The sequence below is a fragment of the Haliaeetus albicilla genome, chromosome 17, assembly GCF_947461875.1.
Source record: "Haliaeetus albicilla chromosome 17, bHalAlb1.1, whole genome shotgun sequence".
Classification (NCBI taxonomy): domain Eukaryota; kingdom Metazoa; phylum Chordata; class Aves; order Accipitriformes; family Accipitridae; genus Haliaeetus; species Haliaeetus albicilla.
This window is the reverse complement of record NC_091499.1, coordinates 31,179,172-31,206,436: the sequence shown is the minus strand read 5'-3', so window position 1 is coordinate 31,206,436 and position 27,265 is coordinate 31,179,172. Positions and strand designations below refer to the sequence as shown.

Below are 27,265 nucleotides of genomic sequence, written 5' to 3'. Positions count from 1 at the left end.
GGGCGGGGCGTGCGCGTGCGCGGCGGCGCGGTGAGTGTGGGCCGGGGGCGGCGGGGCCGGTGCGGGCCGGGCTTTGGTCGCCGCAGGCCCTTGGGCCGGTGTCGGCATGGCACGGCACGGTCCCCCCCGCCTTTCCCCTCCCCGCGCCTCAAGGGCCTGCTCAAGCGTGTGCGGAGCATCAGTGCCAGCCGAGACACGGCCTGCGGCCTGCAGAGAGCTGCGTCTCTGCTGAGTGCGCTGGGGGCTGGCTACCGCCGCCGCCTGCGTGGCCTTGTCGCCTTGTGCGAGGCTGCAGATCCTTCTTAAAACACCTTGAAAAGGGAGGTGGAGGTTACACCTGGGGAGCGCGGGTTCGGTTTCCTGCTTAACATACTGCTTGAGGATGAGGTGGATGGGCCCTAGTCTCTGGTTGCATGGTGATGTGTTCCCCCTTGGAAAACCATACGTGCTGGTGCCTGTGTGTATGGCCTGTCATGCCCATGTAAAAGCCGAGAGTCCAGACTCGGGAACACCCCAGGCAATTTGCAGGGGAGGAGGAGCTGGCTGTCAGACCCTGTATCACCTCTTCTGCAAGCCCAGGGGTGTCCATTGAGTTTGCACGCCTGAGCTCAGACAAGGCAGTTGAACAAGATTTAGAGGTTCTCAACAGACACCAGAGGAGAAGGACCCATGCTTTGCTCTGCCTTTCTTCAGCTGATGCCCTTTCCACTTCTCTGTCCATGTCGTGCAAGCAGCTGGGATCCAGTTTTCACCGAGCTGGATCTCTGCGTTTGCTGTTGGGGCAGAGGGTTTGGATGTGGGCATGCTGCACCCCCTTATCCTCCATTCCTATCTGGGATTTCAGCAGGATTTGCATCTTCCATCTTTCCCCCTTTTTCTCCTCCTCCAATGATTTTTTTTCATCCCTGAACAGAGGGCAGATTTAACCCTCTTCCTGGCATGGGTACCCGGGATACTTGGCTGATCTGTGAACAAACCCTTAAACTTTTGTGGGAAAAGGCGCTCTCCTGCTTGGCAGGGCACTCTTCTGAGAACTGAGCTGAAATGTTTCATGTGGTAAAATGAAGTTGTTACAAAACCACAAACATTTCCAGTCCCAGTGTGTCTGAGGGTGCCTGGGTGAGTCAGGCTGTGCTGTGCATGGGTTTTTCCCATTCTCATTGTAAGCAGGTGTGTCAGGAGCTGCATGTTCGAGTGGAGCCAGCAGGTTTGGGGTGTGTGACCCCTGCGCTGGGGCAGACTGTGACTGATGCTCTTTCCTCATTTTTGTTACTACAGAACCTGAAGGCAAACAAAGAGGCTGAAAGTGATATGGCTTTTGTGAACGCAGCGTTGGAGGCACAAGGTATGATGCTCTTCCTCCTCCCGATGTGTAATGTATTGGCAAGCCATCAGGAGAGGACATGGTACAGATCTTCTGGGATTTGTGGGGGAATGCTTGAGGGTGGCATGGTGCTAACACACCTGGATTGAGTTTGTGATGGGAGTCATGCTGCCTGGTCCCCGTTATTCTTGTGTCAGTGACACTGGCTGTGCTCTTCCATTGTCCTTCCAGGGAAGAATACAGATAAAGGGGGCTTGGTCCTCACAGTCTTGTTTCACAAGTAGTTGTGGGGAGGCTGTTTTTAGGATGGCTGATGCGTGCTGTGTTTGCATCTGGAAGCCTGACCTAGCCTGCAGCTCCTGGCGGGTGCCCAGCCCTTCCTTGGACATGGCTGAGGCTCAAGTCCGGGCCCTTCCAGAGGAGGTAGGTGCAGGAGGTGAGGCTTTCCTCAGCCAGTGTTTGGCTGAAGGAGCTGAGGAAGGAGGTGAGCAGGGAAAGTATGGGAGATGGCTTGTTGAGGGAGGGATGGGCAGCGAGTTCTGGGCAGTGAATCTGTAGAGTCAAAGGAAGTGACACTCAAAAGTAAGTTTTGCGTCCCCTAGACCTCAGGCACTGGTCCTGAGCTGACGTACCCCAGCACAGCTGCATTTCCTTGGGAACACACATGGCTTCCCTTGGAGAGGAGCTGGTCTGTAGTGTCTGACTGCAGCAGGGTTAGGTGGGAAGAGAACTCTGGAGGCATCTGGGCTAGTCCTCCTCACAGCAGAGCTGACTTTCAAACTAGACCAAGTTGGTCAAGGCTCGTCCAGTCTAAGTTTGAGTATCTCCCAGGATGGAGACCCCACAGCTTCACTGGGCCTGTCCCAGAGCTGCAGTGCACTCAGGAGGAAGAATTTTCCTCCTTATGGCCAGTCGATTTTTCTCTTGTTGCAGCTTGTTCCCGTTGTATTTTGTCCTTTTGCTGTGTGTCTCTGTGAATAGCCTGCCGTTGCCAAAATGAAATTACAGGGCGACTGTACCTCTTCAGGGTCCCAGGTAGGCATGGGGCCTTAATCCCCCTTCTCTCCCAAAACTGAAGCAGGATTCAAGCGGTTTTTATACCTGTCTGCATCCACTACTGGGGCTCACATTTCAGACTTTGTGGAGAGGAGTTTGTTTCTTTTTGTGTGCATGGAAATAGGGCAGTGTTAATGTTCAAAAAAGAGTTTTTTAATTGTGTTCCATTTGCACTGTAAAAAAGATGGGATTATTTTAAGAAGCTGTTTGAATGCTTCAGGCGGTGTTCCTGCAGCTGGTGAGTTCCTCTTCTTTTGTACTCATTTTTTAGGAACTCAAAGATATATTCACTAAACTGGAAAAGGGTGGAGATGGAAGGATGAGCTTTGAGGAGTTGCACTTTGGCTTGTTCAGCCACATGACCACCTTTTTCTAAGGTATGTCAACATCTCTCAAGCAGCCAAGACTCAGCAATTCATGGGGCGAGCTGAAAGGCAGAAAGCTTTCTTTGTAAAAAGGATCCTGGTTCATGGCCTTGATCTGCAGCTCCTTGGAGGTCATTTCCTTAACTTTGGGTAAGGAACCATAAGTCATTGCCAGTTCCCTACACAGGACAGTTCACTTTTGATTGGTGTTTCTACAACGTCTTGCGGGGAATCCAGACACAAATCCAGCTGTCACACTTTGAAAGGTTTCTCTGTCCATTTCCCAACAAGAAAGGAGGCTAAAGAATGAGTTCTACTGAGAACAATTCGGGCCAAGATGTTTTGTTTCACAAGGGGGTGATTTAATAGACATTAGTTGGGCATCTGAGGGTAGTGACCTGGGGAGAGTTTTCCACTTGTCAGTCAGTTTTTGGGTATGGTCTGGACTTCAGGCACTGCATGGTGACCGAAAGGCTCCCCTGGGAGCTGCTTGAGTAGGAGTAAACCCTCTGCAGGTGGAGTGGCATGGTAATACAGAACAACAAAGGGCTGTTGAGCCTCAGCTTTTTACTGGAGGGAGAGGGATGCACATCCTAGCAGGGGGAAAGATCACCCCAATTCTGCCACTGGCTTCAGAAGTGCTGACATCTCTGCACCTCTTGCAACTCAGGTTGTCCCTTTTTTAGTGCATGGAGCAAGCGTCATCCGCATTTTCTTTGTTTGATGTAGAATACTTGTTTGGCCTTAGTGGTTTTAATTTCAAGGACTGGCAAGGCATCTGCAAATGCTTTTGAAGTAACTGCGCTTTAATGCACTAAGGTGGAAGTGAATTGCTGATTACCCTGACAGCCAGGACAGCTCCATCCAGGATCCTTAGGAAAATGGCTTCAAAAAAGAAAAAAGAAAAAAATAATTGTTTCAGGTTCTTTTGGCTTAAGACTTTGAGGTAGCAGTTCTCTGAAGGTAGGCTTCTTCCAAACTTGGTATGAAATCGGTGCTCTTGGAGATGTTACCAGTTCTGTGTCAGCTTTCTGGGTTCTGCTTTTTGGTTCAGCTTGGCTGAATCTCTTCACCTTTGAAGCTGACCTCAACCCAGTTTTAGCTTCTAGATCAAACAAAATGTTGGCTTGCAGTCCCCATCTGACAGTTTTCACAAGACCCTCTGGTGCTATATAACTTTCCATGTTGGTCTTTCTGTGGATACTGAGTTTTCATGGGTTAGCAGGGAGACCAAAGTGTATGCGTCTGTGCCTGCCAACATGCTCCTTGTGGCTGCCTTAAGGGCAGTGCAGGACGTCTCCTTCCTGGCAGCTTGGGGTTGTTTTTAGAACATTCTCCAATATTGATGGGGTCCCTGGAGTTTCCTTTCAGTATCGAAAGCTGTCAGTTTTTCTCTGCCAATTTTGCTCCACTGATGTGCCTCCGCTGCTTTTTTCCTCAGCATCAGAGTGCACAGGGAAGCAGTCCATCTGTCCAGCCAAGCTGTGTGGGCCCACATCTCTTCTCCAGCATCAGCAACAGCAATAGATTTGCCAAACCTGAATTTGTTATTGCCATTTGAGCCCTGGAAGAACTTAGAGGAGATCCTCAAGGTCTCTAGTGCTGCTTTGGCTGGTGGTGGTGGGTATGGTGAGCAGCAAAGCCTTTCAGCAAGTAGCTGTCCAGGGTGCAGTCAGGTTCATGATGGGGTGGCAGGGTTTGGCCACCCCAGAGCTAGGGAAAATCTGGGGTGGATGTGATCTAGGCCTATCTGTGAGATGTGGGGGGATCTCTGAAAGACTGGAGGGTGGTCAGATGGTGTAACAACAGAAGTCCTGTTGGCACTGTTAGAAGAGGGAGAAAGTGATTTCAGTCTGTGCTGTCTTTGCAGAGGCTGAGTAGCAGCACAGGGGTGCAGGTGAGCCTAGCAGAGCTGCCCACAGCTTTGGACAACACACTCATGGTCCCCAGGAGTGGGCTTCAGCGTGCAGCCGTCGCCTCCTATGGATACAAACTGCAGTGCCTCAGGTAAGGGTGCTGGTCCCTGTGAGGACGGCCCTGGTCCCTGTGAGGATGGCCCTTCTGTGGGGTGCGTGAGATGTCTCTTATTGTACTGCTCACTGTGCCTGCAGGATCCAGGTGAGGCAGATCGCCAGGGAGAGGGACAAGGCGAGGCTGGACTTGGAGAAAGTGGAGGGTTACTGCCTGCAGCTTGGCAGGGAGTTGGACGAGCAGTACGTCGCTCTCGAGCACACCCAGAGCAAGCTCAAGTAGGAGGGGTCCTTTTGGTGGGGCAGGGAAAATGGTTTTTCTGTGGGTGTCCACAGTATCTGCCTCCCGTCCCAGTCTCCCTTTATGAATCTCCCACTTGTTTTGCCATTGTGTCAGTGGCAGAGAAGCCCCTGAGGCCCCCTCACCCCACTACGGTCCCAGCATCTCTCTAACCAAGCTCTCATCTCCTGCTTTGTGCATGGTGAGAGGGGGTGTGTGGACCTTGTGGCCATCTAAGAACATGCTCCGGGTGCCCCAACCATGTTGCTTTTTCCCCCCAGGGATTTTCAGGCAGAAATAGAGGCAAAAGAGCTGCTTTTGCAGCAAGCAGTCAGTCACCAAGCGAAGCTGGAGGCTGATACACAGTTCCTCCAGGGCAAAGAGGCCAGCCTGCAAGGGAGACTGAACCATGTAATGAAGGTAAGTAAAACTGCCCTGGGTGAAACATCTTCACTTCTTCAGAGGAGGCAAAGCAGAGGTGGTGACAAAGATGGATGGTTTGTGTTGGTCTTGCTGGGAAGGACAGGAGTTTTATGCAGAAAAATCATCAGCCACATTCATACTATTGAATTAAACACTTGCCGTGACGTTATTAAAGCCCCACATTGTCTGCTGAGAGTGGTTTGGCCCTTGGTAACACCTGAATACCTGATGGCTGAGGCTAAATTTGTGCCAGGGACCATGCCAAAAGCAGAGACGATGGTGTCTGCGTGCCTGGGATTTTCCCAGTGCTGTTCAGTGTAGAAGTACAGATGGAGATAGCTCAGGACTTGCTGCCTTTGTTGGCTGTGAGGGAAACCATAGTTTTGTGAAACAGAGGTAGAGATGAGCCTGTGGGGCTGACTAGCTCTTATTCTGCAAAACGCACTCCTAAGCCTGTCCTTTGGAGAGACGAGCCAAACCCCAGCCCACATGCTGTGTATCAGCAATGTGCTGTCCAAAGCGGGGTCTTCTGGCACCTATGCTGTGTTTGGCATGCTGATGTGCCAGTTGTTTTACAGCTTGCTGCTGAAGGCCAGTGGCTGATGAACCCATCCTGCGATGTGAGGACCCGCAACATCAAGAGAATCTTCTCCCTTTTGTCTGCAGGAGAACACACAGCTGCAAAACAAGGTCACGGAGATGGCTGAGAAACTGGTGGCCTCTGAGAAGCTGGTGTTGGAGCTGCAGAAAGAACTCGACTGCGTTGTGAAGGACAAGGTAGCCTTCCTCTGTTGCAGTTAAATAAGAACTTTTCAGGAACTCGTCAAAAGATTGACCCTTTTCTATGAAATCTTGCATATTTTGCGTCAGTTGTTATGGTCTCCCACTCTTTGAACTCTCCTGCACGTTAATGACAACCTGAAAAGAAAAAATATTGGCTTTTAATTTAAGCCTTTTCAAGTTTGGAAAAAAAAAGATGAGGAAAGTTTGCAATTGTAGAAAATTCTACAAACCTGCAGCCTTCAAGTGAGAACTTTAGAGTTTGGTTTCCAGAAAAGAAAAGCATTCTTTTTCACAAGTATCGAAGTAAAGGGTTAGTTTTCGTGTCTTCCACTCCAGTGAGGCACCTGGTAAAATGGATCTGGGGAAAGAAATGAGTCTGTGATCTTGTTAGCCAGTTTGGGAAAGCTAGCCCACCCATAGTTTGGTGTCTCTCGTGCATGAAGAAAAATGTTTTTCCTCCTCTTTCTGCATCTGACCTATCCCACAGGTGTCAATAGGAACCCTTCCATTGAATCTATGGGTGTAGCACCATGTCTCCAGTGATTTAGTAGAGATTTTGGCTCTCCATTTGGAGAGGTGATAATTTCCTTGATGAGAAGTGTTTCCCTGTGCTTGTGCAGCTGGGCCAGGTGAAGCCCCACAGCCCAGAGCTCCTGAACCAGAGTGAGTGCTTTGCAGAGATTGTCCTGGAATACGAGCGGCAGTGCCAGGTACGGGTGGGCAGCTCTCCAGCAATGCTGTCATGAAAGTACAGCTCTCATTGGCACATCTATTGGGCACTTTGGCCTGGGGGAGAGGAAGGAGGCAGCCCTGATCAGGGTGCAGAGGGGGGATCCCTCTTGCCTTGCTCACAGTCCTTTGGCAGGAGGCAGGACACAGCTGTGCCCCCAGTAAAGCAGCCTGTCTCCTTGCTCCTGCAGCCTTCCATGGGTTGGTTCCCTTGCTGGGATACTGGCAGGGGGGAGTAGGGGTGGGTTGTATATTCCTCCATTCCTGCCACCCTGTAGGCATGGGCTATTTTGTTTGGGAGCCATGTAGCTCTGTGTATAAGGACAGACCACCCTTGGCTCTGTTGCATTTCTTTTTGAATGCAAGGAGAAAGCTTTTCTCCTTTTTTGCAAAGCATGCTATCAGCTAAATTCTTCTATCTTTTTGTTTTTCCCTTCCTCCTTCTTACCCCCACTTTAACAACCCCTACAAAACTTGTTGCTGCTGGACTCTGCTAGAGAGTCAAGGTGAGCCTGTCCAGGTACCTGATGTGCGTGTGGTCCAGGCATTGCTGTTGTGCGTGTTGTACCTCCTGCAGGGTGCTGTGCTCCTGCCCAGAGCTTTGGGCTTTCTGGGATGTGAGCACAGCCTCCGTTTCCCTTGTATCGTTTTTAAGTGACTCGTGTATCTTGCATGTTGTGACTTGCTGGGTGCTCCGTGCATTGGCTCCTGAGTCCAGTGCTTATTGCATTGGCCATTTGTTCCCAAGTGCTATGTGTGAGTGGGGAACACCACTGAGTAGAGATGGTGACTTATAAAATCCCCCTAGCACGGGGATGAAATCTGTGTTTCCAGCAAAGCTGTTTCATGGATGCAGCAGGCTCTTGAAGCTGTAATTAAAGGCAAACATGCTGGAGCACTATCCAGCGCAGCATTGCTCCAGGTGGCACCAGAGGGTTGAAGATTGTCAGTGCTGCAATTTTTCCTCCCATTGAGCAGCCCCAGAGTTGTCCATGAGAATGTTGATGGATGGAGAGGTTCAGCCTTTAGCCTTCATCTGCCCCTGGGAGGGCACCCCTTTGGGTTCACCCTTTACCCTTGTTGAATGCTGCCAGACCTCCCCTCCTCTGCTCTCCTCTTTAGAATGGAGATTAAACAAACTGGGTTTGCATTTGTCTACATCTGCTCAATTATATTTATTAATTGGGATCTTTGGAAGTATCCTAGTTCTTAGTCTCTTGCAGCCCATCAGTTTCCTGGGTAGCAGCACATGGGATATAATTTGGTGTCTGCTCAAAGTGGACAGTCTGGAGGGAGGCAGGATGCCTTGTACAGTGTTGCTTCCAGTATGAGATGGAGCATGTGAAGTGAAACAAGCAGTTGCCCAGCTCCAGACACCTGCATGGAAGTGGCTTATTGCACTGGTGTGGTGGCTTATAGCATGGTGTTCAGTGGTGGGACTCCTTGCTGCAGGCTGATGTTGGCACTGAGGTGGGATAAATTCCTGTGTTGGCCTCTGAGGGTGTCTGTGCTAAGCAGGCAGCAGGACTTGCCTCTTGCTGTCCTTCCCATGGGATCAGCACCTTCTTGCCTTGCTTTATTCCTTCCACAACCTGGAAATGTTTCCTTCCAGAGCCCTGTGGGACTTGCTTCATTGTAAATCCCACTGTTGCCTTGACTGCATGCAGTAGTGCTTGTTGGCTAGCCCAGATGCCCACAGGAATGTCTTGAGGATGTACATGCAAACCTCTGGGCTGTGTGAGGGATCGTACTGAGATTACAGTGTTTCTTGTGTGTTGGTTGCTAGCAATGGCTGTGTTTAGGTCAGGAGGGTCTCTGGAGGACCAACCCTCCAAGATGGCTGCAAAAACCCGTGGTATTGTGTGCTTTTCAGGGGCAGTTGCTTGTGGCTCTTTGTGCTTTACAGTGTCCAGTGATGGTGGTCGCGGTAATCTGGGCTTGCATTTCTTCTCTGGCTCTTCCAAAATCTCTCATCTCTGTCTGTTTGGGAAGGAAGAAAACCTCCTGCCTTTATTCTCTGACTGTGCTGGTGAGGGGGAAGCTGCTCTTCATGCTGCAAGAGACCCTGAGTACACATGGCTGCTGGGAGCCGTGGGCACTCGGCCCCCCGCAGCCCTGGGGATTTTCGTAGCTGAGTCATGACCAGTCTCTGCTTCAGGTGCTGTGGGACCAGAATGGAGTGCTACAAAGGGAGCTGGAAAGGCTGCGTCTCCAGCTACGGGAGAGCAGGGCTGAGAGAGGGCCGCCAGCAGGAGGTAAAATACAGGAGGGTTTGGTGCCTCTCCCATCTTCTCAGCAAGAGCAAGGTTCCCTGTGGATTGGAGTTTCCATGGGAGCCTGGGGTGGCTTGTTGTGTCTGAGCTGCTGCTGCCAGTTCTGGTACTGGGCAGCCATGGCAGGGAAGAAGGGGGTGATGGGTGGTGAGGAGGAGGGAGTCGGAGGGAAGAAGGCTATTCCAGCTCAAAAGCTGGTGATGGTAACCTGTGGTCTAGGTAAGTGGGAGTGAACAGGCAGATTTTCACTGTTGAGGATGTTGAGGAAACAATGTAATAAAGAGGAAGTAGCCCTAGACTGTGGGTTGGGAGATTCAGGTTGAGCATGAGGGAAAAACTTCTGGCCCAGAGGGGTGATGCAGCCGTGGGACTGGTTGCCAGATAGATGGGGCTTCTCCGTCTTTCGGGGTTGTATAGACTTGACTGGATGAAGCTGCAGCCAGCCTGATCAGGACAGCCAGGTCTGTCCTGTCTTGTAGGCCTGTCCTCACAGGGTTTCTCTCTGTCAGTGTGCCGCTCTCCCAGCCCTCTGGTTTCCACTTCTCCGTGCACAGAGACATCACTCTCAATGGAGCAGCTCCAAGAGCAGCTGCGGGACCTGAAGGTGCAGCTGGAAACCAAGGTGAGAGGTGTGGGAGGAGATGTCCTGACCTCTTGGCACAACTGCTTGGTAAGCACCCTGCTACAGCATGGCTGATGGGGCATCTATGCCAGGAGGGCTACTGGAGAGTTCAGGCTGGGGAGCAGAGTGGTACCTCATCTCTCTGCTGGCTTTATTGCATGTGCTTCCCCAGCCCATCTTAGCTGGTAGGAAGGTTTGGAGCCCTCGCTGGCTGGCAAAGGCTTTGTGGAAATCTGTGTCACCTTGCAAAATGTTTGTGTGGGTCTTGCCCCTTATGGGGAACCAGAGATTAACTCTACTCAGTGTTGCTGTTGCAGTAAAACCAGTGACAGGATCAAGAGGAGAGGCAGACAGGTGTCTCCTGAGGGCATGGGGAGGGGGGGGTATCAGAGCCCTGTCTCCCTGGGCTTGCAGCACACTTTTAACCTGCTTGCCCTAAGGTGACAGTGTGAGCCCAGCCCTCCCTTTAGACAACAATAAGTGCTCCTGTGAGAGGTCTCAGTTTCCACCTTCACTCCTTTTGCTGTTGAACTGAGAGGTTGGGGATGCTTGCTGCGTTTCCATTGCAGCACTGCAAGAGTAAATCCACAGAGGTGATGAACAGTTCAAGGAGCACAAAGCTGCTTGCAGATCTTCTGCCTGCTTCACAGTCCTGCCTTTGTGCTCTTCAAATCCTGGAGTTTCTAGTATTTACAGGGGAGTAATGGGGAGCAGCAGCTACTCACCACCACATCTTGGACAAGGGACCACTCTGCGGGGTGGAGGAAGGATATGAAGAGCAGTGGCAGATGATGCCCTGGCCTCTCCCTTCTCCTCTCTGGTATCCCTTGCAAACAAGGAGGAAGGGGAGAACCACGCTGCTTGCTGGGAAGAGCTGGGACCCACTGATACCTGCTTGTTAGAGGCTACTGCATGAGACTGATTATTGCCTTAAGTTCAGTAGGGAACAGAACTGCCTGAAGAGTGTCCCCTGTTGAGAGAGACCAATAGATTGATCTGAGTCAGAGCTATTGGAGGAGAGGGGAGCTCTTGGGAGCATGGCGCTAATATCTAAATCCTGTCTCCTCCCAACAGATAAACTATTACGAGGAGGAAATCGGGTTAATGAGGAAAAACTTTGAGAGAGAGAGGAAGGACAGTGAGGAAAGCTTCAAGGCTGAGATGCGCAAGATGGAAGACCAGAAAAGAGACCTGGAAGAAACAGTTGCAAAGTACTGGGCTGTAACTGATAGCCTGAAAGAGCAAAAATGTGTGTGGAGCCTGGAGCTGGAGGAGAGGTTTGAGGTGGAGCAGGCCAGGGTGGGACAACAGCACACCAAAGACATTTACCATCCAGGGCAGCAGCTGGACCGGGAGGGAGAAGAGCTGAGGACGCAGCGCAGGGACAGAGAGAGACTGAGGTCTGGCACCATTCTCTTTGTGGGGCTAAGCGGGAGACTAGGGGTGCATGCCCTGCTCATAGGAGAGTAGGCTGGGCTGATTTCCCATGAGGCTGGAGAGCTGTTTTAATTTGGAAGAAAATCTGTGCAGTATTGCAGGGCTGCAGCTGTTTGAAGTAAGACATCTAAACTCCCCTTACATGAGTGCTTTTATTTCAGGACTTGAAGTTTCCCTGCATGTTCTACAAGCTTGTGTCAGAGGCAGTGCCCAGCAAAGAGTGTATCTCAAAACAGTGAGAGAAATAAGAGAGCTTTTGTCAGAGTTTTCTTGTTATCTCTCTCTTTCTTGGTCCTTCAGCAAACCTGCCTCTACTTGCTAGATCATCACAACCTGCTGTCTCAAAAGCAGCAAAAAATGGCTTGAATTTCTCTATATAGCCAAAACAGACTGGCTTGTGGGAGGGTAAGGTTGTCAATAAATGGCTGTTCATCTTCCCTTCCTGTGCTTGTGGTGCCAGTTCTGCAACCTCCCCAGAGGCCAAGAATGGCCTTGCAGAGGAGACTGGAGAGGAATTAGACAGGAAACTGTGGCCTGTCCATGCCTGCCCCCTCCTGCTTGCCAGCAGACCCCACCACTGCCCCCACACTTTCCTCTTGCCTCTTCCCTGCTGTGCCTCCCTTCAGGAGCAAAGTCCTCTTCGGCAATATGCAAGCAGGGGATTTTGCTAGGTCATTATCCCTGTTTCAGGGCTGAGGAGCTGAGATACAGAATAAGTGTGGGAGAAAGGATGCGACTTGGCTGAAGTCTGTGGCAGAGATGGGGAACAAGCCCAGGTAACAGGAATACAAGGCATTTGAGCTGTGTTGCCACCCTCTCTGGTGGATGGTGAGAGGGACTGGCTGTAGTGGGGAGCTTTCAGAGTTGTTGGAAAACATCTGATGGATGAGTTTTGAGAAGTGCAAGATGGTGTGGGAGCTTTCTGTAACATTTAAGGAATTGCCTTGACTTTGCAACTTAAAGAAAACCACATTGCTTCTCCAGCAAAAATACATTCTGAGGCTGACTGAGCTTTTCAAGCTGTGTTATCAAACCCAGGTCAGCAAAATGGTTTTTATCTTTAGGAAAGATGCAGAGGTTGAGCATAATTGAGAGCTGTCATGGAGTGAATGCTAGCATGAGGACAGCTGTAAGGCTTTGTTGCAGCAACATTGGTGTGAGAGGAGATGATTTCCCAATGATAAAGGCTTCAAGGGGACACCTTCAAGACCAGCATGCCCAGGAGAGGCATCAGTGGAAGCGGAAGGAAAAGGACATGGTCTCTCTGTGGAAGAAGGGGCAGCTAAAGTTGGAAGAGAAGGTTAATGAGGAACAAGTCAAGATGTGTGAGATGCTGTCTGTTGAGAAGAAAAAGAGAGAAAAAGCACCAGGATGAAATGGGAATAATGCAGAGATCATAGGGCTGAGGGGTCTGGTGTTGGAAGGGACAAGGTGTCTGGAGAGCTGCCCTCTGGGGGAAAGGAGCAGGTCCCCAAGACTCAGATGAGCAGGTAGATCAGAATCTCCTGTTGCGACCTCAGCACTGAAAGAACAGAGAAGAACTGAAAAATTGTATGATGGATGGACCAGTGCAGACATCTGTTGCAGTGAATGGCCTGCTCAATCTAGAAGCTCGAGCCAAAGCTGAAAGCATTTGTCAAGGAGAAATTAAGTCTCGATAGACAAGGGGATGTGCTTGGGAAAGAGGCAGAGAGAGCAAAGTTAAATGTCTGCCTTTACACAGCAGGCACAGCAGCATGTGAGGACATAGACAGACTTGATCTGGAGGGCAAGAAGAGGGAAAAAAAAGCCCTGGGAGACAGAGTGGCACAGCAGCATAGGAGGAAACATGACATTCAGGCTGTCAAAGTGGGGCTGGAAAGGGATAGGAACAGGGTGAAACTGGAGCTGATGCAGCTCAAAGATGTCGTGCACTGGCTGGAAAATGAACCCAGCACTCAAAAGAGTGGCAGGTTTGAGCGCAAACTACTTTGTAGAACTAACACAGAGCTGCTGCTGCTGCAAAAAAAGCAGATGCCTTGTGAAACACAAGGCAGCTTAACAACATGATGGTCCAAGACACTCTAACAGCAGCTATGTTCTCTCTTGACGCTCTATAACAGCAGCTGTGTTCTGTCTTGCTGTCCCCTGCATGTCTTTTACTAACCGTGGGAGTGTGGTCAGAGCGCTGGGATGTGCTCACGTGGCTCTGGCTGACTATGCACTTGTCTCCTCTGCCTTGTACAGCTGTATGTGGGTGTTGGAGATGCCACAAGAAGCACAGCATGTGAATCCTGATGTAAAACTGACTCAGAAAGCAGCTGCTGTGAGGAGCGTCCCGTCAAGCAGGGGGAGCAAATGCCACACAGCCCATGCACTAGTCGTCTTGCTTGCTTGCTTGGGGAAGAGAGGAAGAACTTCCCCACTCAGCTACTCTGCCTCCCACATGCAGTGCCACAAACTGCAATGCTGTCCTCCCTGCCAAGATGGACAGTCTGTTCCCTTGAGCTCTCCCCTGAGGAATTTGGGTCCTGTATGGACCTGGGGTTCAGCAGTAGCTATCAGATAGGACTGTCCGTTTAATACAGGACTAAGCTTCCTTCCCACAAGTGCCTGTATTCGTGGCCTCATGGGAGACTGGGAGTACCAGTAAGAGTGGAAGGATAATGAGGCAGAGAGGCTACCTTGGATTTGGGGTCATAGCTATTGTGTCCAGCACTGTAAAATCACAGACGCCTCACAAGCAAGCTGACTTCTCCAGACATGGCTCTATTGCAGTTGAGGGGTTGGGACCGCCACCTGGTTATCCTGTAATGAAGTCTTGGTATGTCTTGATGAGCCAAATCACTTTGTTTCCACGCCTTGGCAGGCCCTCAAAATAATTTCAGCTAGCTGGAGGCCATACAAATTCAGGGTCTGATGCTATTTGTCCTTATTCCCCTTTATTTCCCTTCCCTTGAAGACCTGCTCCTTCTCTACCAATGTCTCTTGATTGTCCCCACATGTTTTGCATGAGTTATTGCATGGTTGTTTCTCAGATTTCTTTAGTTCTTGCTGTTCTTGCAAACCAAATGACAATAGAGCAAGGAGCCAGCGTAGAACGCCAAGACCAAACTGGGCTTTTGCGTGGTTTTCTCACTCTGCTGTCTCTCCCTGCAGGGGAGAGCTCTGCCAGTTGCGGGAGGAGAACAGCTTGCTGAAAAGTCAACTTGGGAGACTCCAGGAAGAGCTGAGGCTAGCAAAGGAGAGGGGCAGCAGCCATGATGTGTAAGACAGGAGCCAGCTGTGAGAGGCTGGCAAATGGGTGGATAGCTAATGCTTGTAAAAGGAACAGCCACTCAGGTGTATTTACCAGATTTCAGCTGGCTCACCCTGCCTTTTGTTTTCTCATTTCTGAGCAAGCCAGCACACTCACACCCTTTGCTCCACGCAAAAGCAGCTAGTGCTGGGATGGGTTTGGCCAGCCAAAGGCTTGGGCAGGCCAGAGCACAGGGTCCAGAGCTGGGTTTGTGGAAGGCTGTGGGGATGCGTGTGCTGAGGCAGGAAAGGATGGGCTTCTTCACTACACTAACCTTTTGGCCAGTGGCCTGCTGCTGCCTTGGGAAGCTTCAGATAGGTGCTAGGGTCATGCACTGAGCCATAAATCCAAGCAGAGACAGGTTTCTGGTGCGGATGGTCCCAAGAGTCTGCTAAGCTGGCTCTCCCACTGTTCTTCATCCCCTGATTTTTAGGCTTCTGACAATGTTGCAGGACTTTGGATGTCCCCAGCTGTCTACCCTGGGCTGGGCTGAGTCACCTCTTGGGGCAGAGACACCTGACCCATTCCTGAATCAATTCAGGACCATATCCGTTTTGGCCTGGTTTTGCTTCCTGTTGCAGGCCAAAACCAGATGTGTGGCTCCCCAAAATGGGGCCATTCTCTGGGGGCCATGGTTTGCTGCTCTCTGGCCTGAAGCTGATCATATCCCTCTCCCCGACAGGAAAAACGTGAGCAAGTTGGGCAGAGAGAAGGTGGAGGAGCTGGCTGAAATAGCAGAGTTAACAGCATCGGTAAGAAGCCGTTAACACTGACAGGCTCTTGGCTGAAGGATTTAGGAGGACAAAGACTGCATGTTCTTATAGAGGAGAACAGGAATGTTTGTTTCAAACAGTCAAACCCAGACTTGCTTTGAAGAACCAGCTTTGTTTTACAGCTTGTCAAGTAGGGAAAATTTGTGTGACAAAAGCTAGTGCAGGTCTTATAGAAGGGAAGGTGTTACTACAAAATCTCTAATGAGGTTGACTTTACCTACTTACACTCTTTCTCCCAGAGATTTTGCTAACTCCCAGTTTCAAACCCACATGGTCACAAGCCCTTAGACATGTGTGCACCAAGGCCTGGCCAGGATTGCTTGTGTGCAACATGGACGAGGGTTGCAGGTTTTTAGTTCCTCACCCTGTCTCTGGGATTCCTTATGATGGGAACCATAACCTATTTTTTGGACATGTCTTTTGTACTCTTCAGGGCCAGCAGACACAGCAAGGTGGCCTTTGCTGGCCCTTGCTGGTTTCAGCTTCCATTAAACTTCAGCCACAAACCTGCTGCCCATTATCTGCTTTTACTTCTTTGGAGGAAAGCTGTGTTGGTTGCCCATTTTCCTGGGAGGCTAGCAGAAGAATGGGATGCGGAGTGTGTTGTCACCCTGCTGTTAGATGGAGGCTTTCTGCGGACAAGTTATCTGTGCTGTGGCCTGGTCAGAGCACGGGCCAGAAACTGCACCTTGCTCAGCATTACATGCTGGGGATAGTGTCCTAGGAGCAATATCTGGGGGATGGTGCCCTTTAGTGTCGATGCAGGCTGCTCTTGTAGCCCTTACTCTGCTCTTTTGTCTGGTACTTTCACACATGCACATGGACACGTTTCCATTCATACTGTATTCTTACCAATCTTAGTGTTTCTGTTACACATCTGTACAGTTGCCCCCCCTGCCACCAGTGACCTCCTCCAGGGCTATCATCTGTGCAGGTTTTCTTACCCAGGAATGCTGCGCTTGAACTTGGCCACCGGGCTTTGTTCAGGCTCGGAAATGAGGGCACTTGTCCTTAGTGCCTGCAAGGCCCTGCAGTGACAGCGGTGTTCCTGAGTGGGAATCCCGCAGGGACAGTGTGGGACAGGTTCAGTCTCTGTTGTCTCTCTTCCCACCAATTGTTTTTTTTCTCAACCTTTTCCAGAGTGAGAAGAGCAAGGGGGATGTCTCCCACCTGAATGTCAAGATGCGTCACCTGGGCTGTGAACTCACTGAGCACAAGGCCAGTCATGGTGCTGGCCCTGGCACTGTCCAGCTGCAGAGCCAGAGGCTTGCGGAAGCTGAGCGGCTACGAGGAGCAGAGATGGCCGCAAGGCTGGAGCACCACCAGCAACATGCAGCGTGTTGGATGGAGACGGAGCTGCTCCAACAGCAGCTCAGGGCCTCACAGGAGAAGGTGGGTGTCATTCAGTTGGTGGCAGGGTGGCAGGCTGCTGAGTGGTCCCTATGATGTTGGTATTGCCCTGCTTGGGGCTGTATCAGACACCTTCCCCAGGCAGAAAAGACTGTCCTCTTCCTCTTTGTGGGGGACAGAGGACTCGCCCTCCAGCTCAGACATGTCTGAAGCCAGTTCAGGTGCAGCTTGGGACAGGTCCTTGCTCGCAGCTGCCCCTGCAGTGGCCCCTCTGTCCTTGTCCTGTGCAGGCTGGCTGGGCAGACATGGAGGCTGAGTGGAGGTGGCTCACACAGGAGTGCTAGGAGCTGTGGTTCCCCATGGCTCAGCTGACAGAGGGAGCTACAGGAGTGGCAGGATCAGGTAGGAGCTGGGCAGGGATGACAGGGGCCGGGCAGGCCATGTCTGAGGGGAGGGAAATGAGGTGATCAGAGCAGGGGAACAAGGACCACTAGGATAGAGGAAAGCCAAGGTGAGAAACCTCCAAATGTTAATATCCCTCTCCTGCCTTCTACCCTGGGGACAGACTCGGGGACTGGCTTTCCAGAGTACAGCTTGCCTATGCCAGCCACCCCTAGGTTGCCCTAGGGCAAAGCTGGACCAGACCTGCTTCCAAGAACTAGCCCTTTGCTGGTAGCAGGAAGCAGAGGAGATGTAGTACAGGCAGGGACTGAGGCCCAGCTTGCCTGGGATGTATCTAAGAACAAACCCAGGTGAGCAGACCCTCTGCCTCCTGCCATTGCAGCTCTTGGTGCTAGGACTCCCTCCCAGAGGATTCCTCCAGCAACTGCTGCTCCTCACTGCTCAGCAAGGGGAGCATCTCTCAGCAAGAGGTCCCTGTTTCTCCTCCTGCAGCTCTAGGTGCTCTCCATCCCCAGCTTTGTAGACTGCCCAGCAAGCACCACTCCCGTGGTCCTGCTGCTCTGCTGTGGCCGTTGCTGCTATGAGAGCTGAGGCTGGGACTGAGGGTGCTTCCTAACCTCTCCCCTCATCTGCAGCACACCCTGGGCCTGTCCCATTGCTGGCACAAGGCTGTAACCAGCTATTTGCCTTTCTGTGTTACAGCTCTTAGAAGCCAAAGCAAACCTGAGCCTGGCCCAGACTCGGCATGCTCTGCAGTTGCAGCAGGCCAAGGCCCAGATGAACAATGTGGTGCCAAAGAAACAGTTTGAGCAGCTGCAAACCAGCTTGAGAGAGGAACAGTGCAAGGCTCAGCAGCTCCAGGAAAACCTCCACCGGCAGGCTGAGCAGACATGCAGGCAGCTGGTCAGGATCCAGGTAAGCAGGGAACTGCGGAAACTCAGTCAAGGGTACCGGGGAGGGAACACTGCCAGCTGGGAAGGCAGCTGTGTTCAAAGCCACCAGAGGTTTGGGTGGAAGATGCTATATATCAAGACCCCACATGGACAAATGCACTTGATCTTCAAATTCAGCTGCAATTTTCATTCCTCATGAACCCAGTCACTGCCCTGCACTCAAACAGGAGCCCTCCACACTCTAATCCACCTACCCCAGACCAGATACCTTGTGCCTAGAGGAGCAGGAGTTATCCAGGGAGACACTCTGTGTTGGCTCAGGCTGGGGAAAAAAAGTTTGAGCCCTCTACGTGGAGATGTAGCCTGCACAGAGTGGGGTGGTTTTATCTCTAGGGGACTGGGCAACAAGGTGTTGGGTTGTTGTGAGTTTGTCCTTGTTTTCAGGACACTGATTCAGTTGGAACTAACCTGGGGAAGGATGGAGCAAATTATAACCTAAGGAATTAAAATGAGCAGACACAAAAACTGCATCCAAGGAAACTGTCTCTCCCTGGGGTTTTCTGGATGCAGCTGAGAGAGGGGAGGCCATTGGCTTGTTTTTATAGAAAACATTGCTGGAAAATCTGTGCCTTGTCTTAAGACCCGTTGGTGCTGACCTAGGGAAGGTTGTACTGCTCTAGACACTTGTCCCACTGCTCTTTGCATCCTGTACCACCTCCACTGATTCGCCCACGCTCTCCTTCAGGGAGTGTGAAGGTCTGTGAGCAGGGCCTTGGGGAAATGCATGGTCCAGAATTGCCAGGGGCCAGGTGAGTTCTGGGACAACACAACACTGGGCTTTGTTGCCCATTGCAGGAAGAACACGAGCGTCTGCTGCAGGCAGCCATGGAGCAGGCAGAGGGGCTGGAACACAATCTGAGAAGTGCGGAAGCTGTGCTGGCAGAGAGGGCGGCTCAACTCAAAGATGCCCAGGTGAGTGCAAGAGGGGTTAGTGCTGTGTGTCCCTGCCTGGCTGGTACCCCTGCGTGGGAATGCTGAACTTTTAAGCTTCCTGTCCCTGCTGTAGGCCCAAATCTCCAGGAACAAACTGCTGATTGAAGACCTCCGTGAGGAGAACAGGGGGGTTGCAATGGCCCTACAGGTGGCTGAGCTGAAGCAGAAGAGCACTGAGGAGAAGAACCAGCTGTTGGAGGAGCAAACCTCAGCTCTGAAGCAGCTTATCGGAAAAATCACGCCAGCATCTCTGAGTGGGTGATGGGGCACCCGGTGTGGTAGCCCTGCCCCTGGTCCTGGCTGGGGTTTGTCAGATGCAGAAGGGGAGGTGTGGCTGGGTTGGGAAATCAGCCTTGTCCTCCCTGGTCTTGCCAGGATTTTCCTGGGTAGAAAGTAGAAAATGGAGAAACCAGACAGTCCTTTAAGGAAATTGGTCCTGTGGTGGCTGAATTTTCCTGCTGAACACACCAGCTTTGGTGCCTTTCTCGGTGGCTGAGTATGCTGTTGCAAGTCAGGTCTGTCTCAGGGTAGCCATCCCACAGGAGCTGCCTGCACTCTGGCAGCATGTTTGCTGGTGGTGTGGATGCTCCCTCTCTGTGGAGGGTTGCTGTTGGGGCCACGCTGTCACAGCTGGAAAGCCAGGGCAGGAGGGCTTGCAGGTTCCTGCACCTGGCTCACTCTAAGCAGGAAAGCTGTGTTGTGGCATTAAAATGTTTGCAGTATTACAGCACCTCCTGCCATCTCCAGTCTGCTCTGTATTTCAGTAGCTTCCCCCAACTGTTGCTGAACTTTTATTCCCTACAGCTCCTCTTGGGCTCTAGGAGATTCTAGCCCTCCTAAGGCCTGAGCCTAGGATCCAAACCAACATCCTGCTGGACTGTTGCCTCTGTGCTGAGCAGGACAGAGGGGCTGGGGGAAGAACCCTTTCAGTTTGAGCCTCCAAGGCTTGGGGCAGGGTTGGTGACCCCTACTCAGCACTGCACTTCTTCAAAGATGTGGTAAGTGAACTGTGTCATCTTGCCTTCCTTGACAGCTTGCCATCTTGTTGGCCTTCACACACTGGCAGTGAGTACTGCTCTTGCCAAAATAAGTTGTCTAAAAGGCCACAAAGCCAGGCATTCACATCAGCAAATACCAAATTTATTGATCTGCCCAGGGTGTTACCCTCTGCATGGAGGATGCATCATTGTCACGGTGCCCCTGCCTTGCTCTGTGCAGAGCAGAGCGTATTTACATGGGGGCTGTGGTTGCCACTAGCTGTGAAAGGACTTCTAGAATTTTGGAGGCTATGGAGACTACTGTACAAGAGAGACTAGACAAGTCTGACTGGATCAGGGTAGCAAAGCAGAGGCTGGACAAAGTCAATACAAAGAAGGGGGCTTAAAAGTAGCTCAAGCTGTTGTTGGTTCAAGAACAAAAGGGAATAAATTGGCTGTGAGCTGAAACTCAGCCGCTGCCTTTAAGTCCCAGCCTGCCAGGGTAGAGGGGTTCCCCTGCCCTGGGACAGTGCCCGGAGATGGCTGGAGGCTGTGACTGAGGCGGCCACCTTGGTCTAGGTGTGCTTTTTCTGCCCAGGTGGATGACAGCTGAGACTCCTCTTTCTTTGCCTTGGGGGCAGCCCTGATTACAAGGGCCGTGAGGGAAGCTGGGCTATTACAAGGAGGGAAGCACCACAGAGGGTGCAGGCTAGCTCAGGGAGGTTCCTTGGCTGGGGCTGGGAGAGCAGTGCAGTAACACCCCAGGCATTTATCCTGTTCCTGTATTCTTCCCTAAGTATTTGCTTTTTGGTTCCTGTCAGATGTGGGCTAGGCAAACCTCTAGTCTTACCTAGGGCTTATGTTTTAGAAGTGTTACCTCTCAGCTGCTACTTGAGTGAGCAGCTCCATTAGGAAGACCAGACAGGGAGAGCAGCTCTTCAGCCTTGCTCTGGTTTTATGCTAACTGGAATCTTTAAAACCCTCTGCTCCCTTTCCTGTCCCTGGGACCTGCCAGACCAGTGCTCTGGTGACGGAGACTCTTCCTAGAGGGACAGAGGCACAGCCCAAGCATGCTGGGATAAACCTTGGCCAGACCCATGACCCAGACTGCAGTGCTCATTCACTCAGCACCTTAAGGAACAACATTTATAGGCTTCTGATGGGAGACAAAGCTTCATGTCTAATCCTAGAAAGAAGCTTGTGCAGCCTCCTCTGACACTTGGAGAAGTAGCTCCACTGAGACACCTAAATAACCAGTTGAGCATCACCCTGCAGGGTCAAGGTGGGTTGGGCCAGAGAGCCAGGTCAGAGTGTTTAACAAACACAGCATTACCTCTTGAAAAACACTAAATTGAAGGCCGAAGCAGTTCTTTATTTTGCAACCGTGGAGCTCTCTTGGCTTCCAGAGCTTAGCCAGTTGCTGTCTTACTCCCACATGCCCAGTGTGAACAAAGAACTGCTCCAAACACAAATAACCTGCTTGTAGCTGTGGAGCTTGGATAACACCACTGCTCCCCCACCCACCCCCACCCCCCACTATGCTGGCTTCCCAGGATCGCTACATTACCAGTATGCAACCCTTTGGTCATGAAAAGCTGGCCAATGTGGTCTGCATACTTTATAAACTCAGGGCTGGTCTTCATGTCAGGTATCAAAGGCCGTTGAGAGGAGTGGCACTGCAGAAATGCTGAGCTGTCTGAAGTCCTGCACGCACCAGAGTTCATTCCGTGTTGTGGACAGGCCACCAAGCAAGGGTTGTCCCTCCTGTCCTGCACGCTTAAGACAGAATGTGCTCGAGGACTCCTTGTCTGATTAACTGCTCGCATTTCCAGCGGGGTAAAAAGTGCTGCACAGAAACACAGACAAACCTTCCTTCAAACCCAGGCAGACTGGATTTGTTGCTGCACACAACCAGCTCTGTGGTGCTGTATGCCTGCTGCATTGTGGTACCAGATCAGGCAGAGCTGAACCGCAGTCCTGGGCCACGCAGACAGCTTGCAGCATGTGCAAGGAGCCACATGTGCAGGAACTGTGACATGCTGCGAAGCTGGGATAAGCAGGGGATGTCAAGAGAGTGAAAGGGAAGGAAGAGAATGGACCACACTCTCCTGTCATGGGTACCTGGCTATTCTTCTTCAACAGGACGGTGGTACCATCATCGATCTCAAATTCTCCATAGTCTCTTAAACACCGCACCTGCAAAGCAGAAATGCAGCTCTCAGATCACAAGATCTCCCATAGAAAACACTAGACATCACTGCTGGCTTACAACACGTGCCCCAGAACTGTGAGCATGGACACATTCCTACCCGCCTGCTGGAGCCTCAATACAGAGCAGACCTGGAAATGCAGAACTGGACTGATCCCATAGTCTGCAGACTCCACCAGACATTCTCTTCCTGTGTCTGCCTGGAGCAAGAAGCGTCAGCGACCAGCCCAGCCTAGCCCTCCACAGAGGCCAGAGGAAGAGCCGTACAAGAGACGGGGTCTGGGGAACAGCAGCAGCATTTCCAGGAGAACCTCCCCACACACATACCAGAAAATGCCAATCCATTAACAGTGAAACTGTCTTAAGGAGCAAGTTGATTGTCGCTATGTGTTCTTTCAAAGAGAGTATCAGAACAGAGCACTTCAGCTACTGACTCCAATTTCTCACATGCTCTTGCTTTGTTGTATCAATTGTGTAAAAAGATTTATAGTCTCATCTATCAGAGTCCATTTAAAATAACAACAAAGAAAACTAGTTAACACTCCTTAACATGGCAACAAGGTTTCTAGTTGATCAATGCTGCAAAAACTTCCCACTGGGATTCAGACCACTCGCCCCACCACACCAATACCCTGTGAACTAGAAATGCCATCTTTCAACATACTTTGAGCCCTCAGTAGAAGAGGGAGTAAAACGCTGGCAGGCAGAGTGTAAAGAGTAAAATGTAGAAGCTTGTGGAAGCTTTGGTGCTCTCAAAGGCTTTGCTTAATGACCTTCTGGCTTGGGACAGGGGTGAATTTCTCTAAAAAAAGATGGTTGGGCAAAATGTTCACAGACCACAGACAGAAACCACCAATCTTGCACTTACTTCGATGTACAGGCTTTTAGGAGGTTTTATGTCCTGTGTAAGGTCCAGCCCCTCCTCTCCTCCTACTGACCTCATGTAGGTAGCCAGAGACTTTTTGTACCGATTGAACCACTCCACCTGCGGACATTAACAGTGATCCCTCAGGCAAAGCCAAACAGCTAATGCTGAAAGACAGGTCCCTGATGAGTGAGATCTAGTGTATTTGTGCTGTCAGACCACCGTTCTCAAGCGTGTTCATGCCAGCCAAAGGTGAACTCAAGCTCTTCTAAAGGGAAAAACTGCCCCAGAGGCAGAGCAAACTGGATTCAGGGTAGAACACATGCTGCTAAAGTTAGCAGCTCTGTATGTTGGTCTAGAGATGGGATTTGAGAGCGGCATGTGAAGACCTAGTTCTGCCAGCTGCAAGACTGATCTAGTGAAGACCACCTGATCCTTCAAAGTGCCGAGCATTACCTGCACTCCGTATCCATTTGGGATTGTACCCCCAGACAATGAATAAACAAATGAGTATTTACAGAAAGGCACGTTAAACGTCATGTTTATAGTGGGGGAAGAGAAGTCCAGCCTATTTTGATTCTACTAAATACATAATCCATCAGGAGGAGTAAGTGGAAAGAGGGGAACAGTTTAAGACAAGGCTGACTCACTTCCTCAGCTGACATGTGAAACTGGATGGTGTTTGGCAGGACGCTGCCATACTCCCACCTTAGTGCTCGGATCCGCAGCAACCGGTCGTACCTGGGGGAAGAAACAAGGCGTAAAACCAGCGTCTTTGCTGAGGTGAGTGCCGGCAACATCCCTGGGTGATGCTGATGCCCCAGTCTGCCCTCAACACAGAGGGTGAAAACTTGGGTCGTTCCACCCGCCTGCCTTCAACGGATGTGATTTTTGGCCTACCCAGTGATTAAAACTTTTAAGAGCAGGAGTAAACGGGACCTTCTCTTTGTGCCGGCGTTTGGTGGTACCGGGACTGAGCACAAAGGGAGCCGGCCCCGCAGCTGCACCCCGCGGAGGAACCGCTCACCCCCGCCCAGAGTCCCAACACCCATCGCTCGGGGACACCCCCCCCCCTCTTTTGAGGCTGCGCCGATGAACCCACGCTCCATAACCCCTCCGGGCCGCGGCACCCCCCGCCCCACTCACAGGTAGGCCAGGACGCAGCGCTGGTTTCGGAGCAGGCAGCAGTGGCGAAACCGGATGAGGAAAATCAGGTCGGTCCGTCCCGACTTCGCTTCGGACCTGGAGGAAGAAGAGAAGAAGAAGGAGGAGGGTGGGGGGGGGAGCCGCCCGGGCTCTGCGGGCCCGGTACGGGCGCGACACTCACACGTCCGCCTGGTTCCGCTCGTAGAGCGCCCGCATCTCCTCCAGTGCCTGCCGCAGCCCCTCCGCCTGCAACACCGGACACAGTCAGAGCGAGCCAGGGCCCGTCCCGTCCCGTCCCGTCCCGGTCCGGTCCGTCCCCGCTCACCCGGAATGGCGGCAGGTTCCCGCCGCCGGCGCGGTGCAGCTCCCGCACCAGACCGGCCGCCCGCTCCCCCGCCATGCCGCCCCGCCACGCCGCGCGCGGGCGCGGGAAAACGCCGCCGCTCGGCAGCCAATGGGGGGGGGGGGGCGGGGCCGCGCCTCCCGCCGGTCCCGCCCGCCGCCATTACGTGCACTGTGTTGTGGCGGGTCTCGGCGCCGCTGTTGCTGCAGCCGATGCGGGGTTGGTTTTGGGGGGGGTCTCCCGCAGGTGAGGGTTGCAAACCGGGGGTGGCAGAGCCAGAGCAGCCCCCCCGGCCCCGGCGTGGAGACCCCCGCAGGACTGGGCGGAGGGAAGGGCCAACCCTGCGCCGGGGCAGGACAAGCCCAACTCGTCCCCTCTCCTCGTCCAGTTCTTGAGGCTTGTTTCGAGATTTCACTTTTCCTGTTTCTGACCCTTTTTTTTGGCCTCCCGGCCCAAGGTGGCTCTCTGGGCCAGGAGTGACAGGAGCAGCCACCGGAGGGCCCCAGCCCAGCCTTGGCTCGGAGCAGGGCTACCCCCGAGCGAGGGCAGATCCGCTGCGGACAAGCCCTGTACCCATCCCTGTCCCCGAGGATGTCCTTTGCACGCCCCGGGACGTCCCCTTGCACACCCGAGGGTGCCCTCTTGCGCGTCCTAGGATGCCCTCTTGCACGCCCCAGGATGTCCCCTTGCACACCCCAGGATGCCCTCTTGCACACCCGAGGGGGCCCTCTTGCATGCCCCAGGACATCCCTTGCACACCTCAGGATGTCCCTTTGCACACCCCAGGATGTCCTCTTGCACACCCCGGGATGTCCCCTTGCACTCCCGGGGCTGTACAAGCCCCAGCAGGGCACCGCGAGCTGTGCCAGCAGAGCCGAGGACAGGGCAGGTTAAAGTGAGGGGAACCAAGGTGGGGGTCCAGCATCACGACGCTGCGAGGAGCCCACCGAAAGCCATGGGGTCCTTTCCTCTCCTGCCAGCTGGGGCTGAGCCTGTGACTTCCAGATGGTGCCTCCCTGCAGCAGCAATGAGGGCAGGGAATGGGGCATGACCACAGACCCTTCTGGGGTCACGCCAAGAGCCCTCGAGTGGATAAGGCAAAAATTAGCATTTTTACCCCACGCTTCAAAAAAAAAAAAGGGGGTGCCTGTAGCAAAACTCGTTTCACCATTCGTCTTTTTGGTCTTCTCTGGGGTGCTGCACAGAGCCGTCTCTCTGACAACCTCCTTCCTGTGCTACCCCAGCCCTTCCCGGTGCATCTCCCTTTCGCCCACAGCATCCTTCAAACCTGAAGCTTGCCAAAACTAAAGGGAGGAAAAGAGAAAACTGGGAGGTGTGTTTCTGGATGGAACAGGAAATTTTATAGCACTTGAAGCCCTGGAAAGGGAATCAATAACCCAGGACCACAGCTTGTCCTGTTCCAGGAATTTACATCCCTGACTATGTGTTTCTATGGTTACTAGATATAAAAAATGACCAGCGTTTCATACGGCACAGTTATGCAGCGACAGTCAAAAAATGGAGGAGTGGGGGGAGCACAGTGGGGCTTTTACACCATGATTGAGACACCTCGGTGTGGTTTCGTATGCCTGAAACATTTATGCTGCTTCTGGTTAGGATGATGGCACCTGTACAACTGAGCTGGGACCGTGGCTGGCTCTGGCAAGAGTGTTTTAATGCTCTCAACAACTGTTTTATTTGGCATTTTAGGCACGGAGGGAAAACACCCAGAAATACCCCTGTCAGCTGAGAGCAGGAGATGGGCTTCTGGGGGTCTGTTCCCCAAACAGCCCTGTCTCTTGGCCTCACGATGCTGCAGCCCTTGGCAGCAGTTGTGTCTGGGGGGGGGGGGGCAAGAGGGGTGACACGGCAGAGCTGGCAAACCCCACTGCGGGGGGTATTGGGTCACCTCTTGTCCTTGTGCTCCTACCGAAACAGATTTGTGCCTACCTTGTACTGCTTCCTTCAACGGCGTGGCATGTTTTCCAAAGGATCTGACCTGTACGTGGTATACTGGTGTCTAGCTGGGGAGCACACTGCTGTTAGCCAGCCGTGGAGTAAAGTGATCCCATGGCTGGAAACCAAAGCTAGGGAAAAAAAACCCACGCATGGCTCCAGCAGACGCTGTAGCAGCAGCCGTCGTGGGCGATTTTGCACGACGCAGTGTCAGGACGGGATGTCGGTCTTCAGGGGCGTGCTGCAGCCGTGGGGTTAATAAATGGACAAGGTGCAGTTTTACGGCCGGGCTGTCACGCAGGAGGGCAGATGGCACGGTCTTGGGGTGTCTCATGTAAGGAGAAAAAGTGCCCCGGAGTCGGGATTAGTAAGCAGCATCTCTCCCCTTTCTCCTCGCGGCTGGCTGGCTGTGGCAGGGACATCTACCCACTCCCTTCCCACTCAACCTGCGGCACGGCAGCCGCGTGGGGCCGAAGAAGCCACTGTAAAGCGCCTGGTCCCCAGTGGGCTGTCACTACAGAAGCATCACATGTGGCTTGTCATTTATCATTGTGTTCTGCAGCGATAATGGCCCATCTGAGCCAGAAAAGATAACAGCAATAAACATACGTCCCTAATGCCAATTGTAGCTGCTGAAAATCGGTTGTTGCATCTTGCTGAGGGATAGAAATGTAACTGAGCCTTGATTGAAAAATTCGGGGGAAGCTGCCTTATCTTACTCCTTTGCCAGATTAAAAAAGCCTCATACATAAAAATAGACAAAATGAATGAAGAATTTACAAACATCTATATTTTGTGTTAGGAAATGTGATAAAATTA

At 52.1% G+C, this 27,265-nt stretch overlaps 2 protein-coding genes across 9 annotated transcripts; one reads left to right on the top strand and one right to left on the bottom strand.

Annotated features, from left to right (window-relative positions):
- Positions 1-40: 40 nt before the first annotated feature.
- NINL (ninein like) lies at positions 41-19,680 on the top strand. Of its 6 annotated transcripts, none has more exons than XM_069805235.1 (17): positions 41-1,345; positions 2,652-2,895; positions 4,187-4,337; positions 4,616-4,752; positions 4,857-4,994; positions 5,277-5,415; positions 6,085-6,195; positions 6,822-6,911; positions 9,089-9,185; positions 9,713-9,825; positions 10,900-11,225; positions 14,401-14,508; positions 15,222-15,291; positions 16,453-16,704; positions 17,767-17,979; positions 18,813-18,929; positions 19,024-19,680. In XM_069805235.1, the coding sequence occupies exons 2-17, from the start codon at positions 2,798-2,800 to the stop codon at positions 19,210-19,212; spliced, it is 2,349 nt and encodes a 782-aa protein (XP_069661336.1). In that variant the 5' UTR covers positions 41-1,345; positions 2,652-2,797; the 3' UTR covers positions 19,213-19,680. The 6 variants fall into 6 exon arrangements, with proteins under 6 accessions (XP_069661336.1, XP_069661335.1, XP_069661338.1 ...); XM_069805234.1 differs by having other exon boundaries at positions 9,683-9,825; XM_069805237.1 differs by lacking the exon at positions 6,822-6,911.
- Positions 19,681-21,278: 1,598 nt separating this feature from the next.
- Positions 21,279-24,599, bottom strand: GINS1 (GINS complex subunit 1). Of its 3 annotated transcripts, XM_069805242.1 has the most exons (7): positions 24,473-24,596; positions 24,329-24,393; positions 24,148-24,243; positions 23,652-23,742; positions 23,005-23,121; positions 22,049-22,123; positions 21,279-21,773 (listed from the first exon to the last, which is right to left on the bottom strand). In XM_069805242.1, the coding sequence occupies exons 1-7, from the start codon at positions 24,545-24,547 to the stop codon at positions 21,705-21,707; spliced, it is 588 nt and encodes a 195-aa protein (XP_069661343.1). In that variant the 5' UTR covers positions 24,548-24,596; the 3' UTR covers positions 21,279-21,704. The 3 variants fall into 3 exon arrangements, with proteins under 3 accessions (XP_069661343.1, XP_069661341.1, XP_069661344.1); XM_069805240.1 differs by having other exon boundaries at positions 21,279-22,123; positions 24,473-24,599; XM_069805243.1 differs by lacking the exon at positions 23,005-23,121 and having other exon boundaries at positions 24,473-24,598.
- Between the last annotated feature and the right edge of the window lie 2,666 nt (positions 24,600-27,265).